The following is a 6,200-nucleotide window of genomic DNA, read 5'->3' as shown; positions in this document are numbered from 1 at the left end:
TGCCGCATTTCTTGCACTATTCTGCTATATGTAAATGGATACACATATCTTCCACAATTCTCTTGCACGACGAGAGCAAGTTTCTGCCAACAGAAAAATAGTCAAAGTTGGATAAATAGAAAACGCATGATCTGCCCGAAGGTTAGTGCACGACTTTTCGTGCAGTTTTACAGCAGAATTGCAAAGGAATGGTTACCAAGGCTAGTCCAAATCCCGGGTAAATTACTTGAATGTTTTGACCCAAAAACGGACGAACCAATTTACTTTTGACAGAACGTGACAACTGCATAATTGAAATTTTGAAGTATGCGTCACATATACTTCATATTTTTTAATATTGCAGCTAGTGGTAGCAGTATTATTGACCCAAAATTCCCAAGCTCCTCGAGCTTGACGACCAATTTCAAATTTAATGTCTCCTCCGAACTTCTCCCTACTCAAAATGATAATTGGAATTTTAGAAAATTGTTAAATATGGCGCTCAGATATGAACACTATAGAGAGCGGTCGGATCGCTCCCTACAACGACTGCTGCGCCAGCTTCGTGCGTGAACGTGCGCGACATTCATTCCTTCAGGAGACATCTGAGTACACGGATCGCGGGTCGGAATATACATTGCTATCGAAAGCTTCTAGTTTGTGTTTGATTGTGATACGAAATAAATTGCGAAAGTATTTTAAGAAGGTGTTGTTGCTTTCTTTTAAATACAATCCTTAAAAAAAATATTTGGTCTCAATAACTTATTCAGTATAGGATAATTATTGCGCTTTAACATATATTATTCTAACATATATAATTCTATCTAATATGTCCTCGCAGAATAAGTACACTGTTGGAAAATTTGTGTTAAATATAACATAAATCACATGTCCAAAACGGTCCACTCAAATTTTTGTGTCAGTTTAACATAATATGGATGTGTTAAATGATAACATCGATACTATGTTAAAACATTTTAACAGGAAGGAAATGTTATTCTGATCGTAATTTGAGGTTAATTATGTGTACAATTAACATAATTTTTATGTTAAAGTTGAGATTGTAAGATAAAATCAACATTCTTCTTCTGTAAATTTTTATTCTTACTTCTGTTATTAAGTAAAATCAACACTCTTTTTATGTAAAATTTAACACATTTAATAAATACGTTTAAATTGTGTTACTTTAACATATTTTTTAAATTATTTTAATAATTTTACATTTTAAATTTGTAAAATTCAATTAACATAGAAAGCACATGTTAAATTTGCACAAGTATGTGTTGATTATTTTACACAAAAATTTTAACAATGACCTTTTTTAACAAAACTATACAAAATGTTTCCAACAGTGTAGATACATATATATTGAAATAGATTGATTGGTACTTTACCATATATGGAACCATTTTGGAAATGAATTTTCAATGAATATATATTCGTTTCCGCGTGTAGCTTTTCCAAGCAAAAACGTACCTGGACAAAACTTGCAGCATTCTTCCGCAACGCTGAGTTGCTCGCTGGGTGGACACGGTAGTGGTGGGCATTTGGTGTCAGTGTCGAATCTCGTGCAGATGAAGATACCGTCGTAGCACTTGCACTCGACGCATTGCTTCGGTGAGACCCTTTCGCCGTGATCGTAAATTACGCCGTGCAACAAACATTGTTCTGCGGAGGCGAACATGAATGGCGAGATAAGTAACGTGAGGCACGAGACGGAAGTGGTCGACTGAACACGAAATACTCTACGTCAATTAATCAGTCGGTTGCGTGTGTGAAAGTAAAAGACGGATTCATGTGAAAGCGACATTAGACTACTCAAGAGAGTTGTCCTCTCAAATGTCAAGAATTTATACGATGTTCTAAAGATAAGAAATATATGAAATATGAATGATAAACTATATATACTATGCGCTAAAGAAAAGACAAGAAAAAATCCTAAATGTTGTAGGATTCTTATCAAGCTTTGAAGTTATAATTATTTAGGAATCAATGGGATTTAATAAAAATATTTTCTTATTAAAAATTATCATAGATTATGGAATGTTATAGGAAAGACGTTTGAGAATGAAAGATAAAAGGATGAAAAAGACAGGAGTATAATGTTCCACTTACTGAGACAGGTCAGGCAACATTGTCTCTCAAGAATGACGGGATTCTTGCAGGTAACCGGAGCGCAGAGCGTCGACCTGCACTCAATCTTGCATCTCGTCATGGACGCAGGAACAATGTTGACAATCCTTTACCCAGGTTGCGCCGTCCTCGTGGACGGTACCATTCACCCTACAGGACTTTTGGCACTCGCAGTCCTCCACTTTGCTTATCCTGTCCTCTGCAGCGGCTGGCTGAAAGGAAGGATGTCCATAAACAAAAACAATTTGCCTTATTTATATTTTATGAGCAAAAAAATAACGATATGATTTAATTTAAAATTATCAGTTATTAGGGGAGACCGGGGCAAACTCGACACGAGTTTTTCAAAGGCAATTTTCAACAATTAATTAATCAAACAAATTTAATAGTACACATTTAAAGAGTGTTCCTTCAAGTACAAAATTGCTTAAATTTTGCTGTACGTCGCTTAGTTTTGCCCCCAAGAAAGGAAAAGTGACGCAAAGACAAATTTTCAAATTGAAAAATGCCGGGGCAAACTCGACACTTTGCCTTATCAACACAATTTGATCTGGAACTTATTTTTTATTGTCTGAAACTAAACATACATTGGGCGTGTTCAGCAGACCAAGCCGCTCAGTAGCAGTCGAACGTGATTGGCTCTTACTTTTAGAACCAACCAATCAACGCAAAGTGTTGATAAGACGAACTCAACAGTTGTGTCTGCTGAACACGGCCATTGTTTATCGTGTATTTAGAAAGTATAAAAATTTGGAATTAAGTAAAACAATCATTGGAAATAATAAGAACAAAAATTATTGAACATTCAATTATTTTCATCTAAACTCATGTCTGAAAAACAATTTATGCAAGTAAATTCGCGATTAGACGTGCGCACACATTTGTCATAGGCCATATAGCTGCATGACAAGGATCGTTTGTTATTGAGAGCCGATAAAACGACGTGGTGTCGACTTTGCCTCAATATATATATACATATTTATTTATTTATTTATTTATTTATTTACAGGTAGGAATGAAAGAGAATATAATAAAGATTATAATGTTACCGAACAGAATGTAATAGATAATCCATGGATGTAAAATTATTTCTTATTTGATTAATTTTAGATATTAAGACATTTGTAATACATATTATTTTCATACTTAATTTTGCTGTAATATTATTTCTTGCAAGCTTTCCTTAATATATTTTTATTATATAAAAAATACACTATTTACTCGGAGCCTCGGAGCCATTCAAAGTTATTGGTCGCTATGTCTAGTTATGTTGTCGCTATTGCTTATCGAGGGGTACGAGACCCCTCGATAATCTTACGACAAAGTTCGATATTTTATCGACAATTTTAACGACATTTATCGTTACACTGAATTACAGAATACCACTTTTTGTTATAGTGTCGTTAAGTCTGCATAACGATGTCCCTAGCTAGTAAAATTGTCGTTAAAAAGTTAGAGAATAGGCATACAGTACGGGGATTCACTAACTCCTTAACGACAGTTTTGGTATCGTTGCGCAGGTATTATATATGGTAAAAAAGCTGCGCAACGATACCGAAACTGTCGTTAAGGAGTTATGGCGTTTTCGATTTACGACTCGAACCGACTCGGGTCGCATCATGTATATAGGACTCTATAGACGGAGAGCTGGCTACATAAAAATGCAAGGTATAAGGTACATGAAATATTTATAGCTAGAGAGGTTCCATTAGCACTCCCGAACACTGAGTGACCAGTCTGCCTGCGTGCTTAGGAAGATTAAGGCGGGGGTGGACTGTCAAAAATGACAAATTTTACAAGGAAAAAAATGATAAAGTTCAGGGATAAAAATTATAGGAATGTTAAGTATTTGTTGCTACGAAACGTGGAAAATTATTGGCAGACGATTTCGTGGAAGAGAAAGGGCCGGCAGACTGCAACAAAGTGGCGTTAACTTTTGTGGAAAAAAAAAGATAAGCTTTATGATTAAAAATTATTGGTAATAATTACTAAACTGTTAACGAAGCTATGTGCTAAATGGCATACAAAAAAACTGAAGACAACATCCGGGCAGACTGTGATGAAGAGCGCGGTCTCGATCGCGCTTAATGAGGTAGTTTCGTACGATGCGCTACTATGATATGTTATTTTGTTATTTATATGAATATATTACGTGTTTTATTTTTCATTAATGGATTTAATTTGTATTCATTCTTTTTATTGTTAAAAATAAAATGATTAATTTAGTTATTTGTTATTATATTGAATCTATACAAGGACAGAGATATAGGTCGATAACATTATAGAAAATGGTAATTTTGTCGGTTATATAGACGGCTCCAGCATCACCTTAAGCGCGATCGAGACCGCGCTCTTCATCACAGTCTGCCCGGATGTTGTCTTCAGTTTTTTTGTATGCCATTTAGCACATAGCTTCGTTAACAGTTTAGTAATTATTACCAATAATTTTTAATCATAAAACTTATCTTTTTTTTTCTCACAATAATTTTCCGCGTTTCGTAGCAACAAATAGTTAACATTCCTATAATTTTTATCCCTGAACTTTATCATTTGTTCCTTGTAAAATTTGTCATTTTTGACCGTCCACCCCCGCCTTAATCTTCCTAAGCACGCAGGCAGACTAATCACTCAGTGTTCGGGAGTGCTAATGGAACCTCTCTAGCTATAAATATTTCATGTACCTTATACCTTGCATTTTTATGTAGCCAGCTCTTAGACTACTAGCATCATTGACGTGAAATACATAGGCTGCATTCGGGGAGCGCGCTATTAGCGCTATTTGCTTATTCTATCCTTGTTTTACATTTAATGAGCGATAAACATAGAATGATACAATAGCGCTAATAGCAGCCTCTCCGAATGCAGCCATACATATCTATGTATGTATTCCACGTCCATTGATGCGACCCGAGTCGGGTCGAGTAGCAAATCGAAAACGCCATTAGAGAATCCCCGTACAGGAGCGTCTCTTTCACAATTCGACCATTGAAGCTGATATTTTTAAATTTGACGATAAATGTAACAGGAAACTTTATATGAGAATTATAACTCAAAATCCGAAGCAAATCGTTATACCTGGTTACTCTTGGTCGCTCTGATACAGTCTTCTTCTCCGTGGATTTTCGGCTTCTGAAGCGTAGCGTCCGTAACGTACCGCTACTCGCACCGTAATAAAAGATGGAAGCTTCTTCTTCTTCTTCTTCTTAGGTTTAATGGCTCCTGCCTCTAGTACAAGACAATACGGCCAACTAGCGAAATAGTTGAGTGGCGAAGTCTAAAAGGCAATTACAAACAGACAGTATCAGTCGCTGTACTTTAAAAAAATTTTTCGTTAGGGCGGAACACGTCCGAACACGTTAAAACGTGTCGTCCGTGTCTACGCGCAAAACGCGTCCAAACTAGTCCGCGTACGTTGCACGAATGAAAAAATGGAAGCAAATGGAAGCTAAGAGCTAGGAGGAGACCCGCGTCACAGATTAATGGATTAATAGACAGATAGCCAAAGGTCCGGGTTGAGACAAGACCAGCATTTCTCACTGGTTTCAGCGCCATACCGTGTAGCGGCCAATGCAGTAACTACGTTCTTAAGATAAAGCGGGTCATTTTCGGACGAAGTCGCTAACAGTTGATAAGTCGCGTTTTAAGGCTATTTTCTGTAACTCTTATAACTACAGTTTCGTTATCATCGTTATATTATCGTTGGGCAGATATAATATATGATAAAAAGCTGCGCAACGACAATATAATGATAACGAATTGTTGTTAATAGTTATTAGAATCAGAGCACTGATCTCTAAGCCGAGAACTCCGCGTGACGTGTTAGAGAAGTTATATTGCAATATCAAAATTAAGTATGTTAATTGTTAGGACTTTTAGCCCTTAGAAATTTGTTATGTCAATTTGTAGTTAAAAAGATATTGATGATTAACATAGAGTCTATTGCATCAAAATTGCGACTTACATAGACCATTATATAATTAAGAAACTATGAAATTTTTCTTGTTATTCAAACTCAATAGTTTTTCAGGTTGCTAAATATTAATCTGATATTAAATTCAGTTGATAAATTCAAAATGTCGGTGCCATAT

The 6,200-nt window shown here is 35.8% G+C and overlaps 1 protein-coding gene across 1 annotated transcript; it reads right to left on the bottom strand.

Annotated features, from left to right (window-relative positions):
• Nucleotides 1-260: 260 nt before the first annotated feature.
• LOC112454143 (protein kinase C-binding protein NELL1-like) lies at nucleotides 261-5,510 on the bottom strand. Its single transcript, XM_025015376.1, has 4 exons — nucleotides 5,188-5,510; nucleotides 2,095-2,324; nucleotides 1,456-1,647; nucleotides 261-283 (listed from the first exon to the last, which is right to left on the bottom strand). The coding sequence occupies exons 2-4, from the start codon at nucleotides 2,192-2,194 to the stop codon at nucleotides 261-263; spliced, it is 315 nt and encodes a 104-aa protein (XP_024871144.1). The 5' UTR covers nucleotides 2,195-2,324; nucleotides 5,188-5,510.
• Between the last annotated feature and the right edge of the window lie 690 nt (nucleotides 5,511-6,200).

The sequence above is a fragment of the Temnothorax curvispinosus genome, unplaced genomic scaffold (assembly GCF_003070985.1).
Source record: "Temnothorax curvispinosus isolate PA1 unplaced genomic scaffold, ASM307098v1 QBEX01004809.1, whole genome shotgun sequence".
NCBI classification, from domain to species: domain Eukaryota; kingdom Metazoa; phylum Arthropoda; class Insecta; order Hymenoptera; family Formicidae; genus Temnothorax; species Temnothorax curvispinosus.
The sequence above is the reverse complement of the archived record's forward strand: the minus strand, read 5'-3'. Positions and strand labels throughout refer to the sequence as shown.

Excerpts from the sequence above, each read along its gene's own strand:
- LOC112454143 (XM_025015376.1), bottom strand. The coding sequence starts at position 2,194 with ATGACGAGATGCAAGATTGAGTGCAGGTCGACGCTCTGCGCTCCGGTT. Across the intron at positions 1,648-2,094 it reads ATGTTGCCTGACCTGTCTCA|AACAATGTTTGTTGCACGGC; the intron begins GTAAGTGGAACA and ends TCGCCTCCGCAG. Across the intron at positions 284-1,455 it reads ATGCTGCAAGTTTTGTCCAG|TTGTCACGTTCTGTCAAAAG; the intron begins GTACGTTTTTGC and ends TCAATTATGCAG.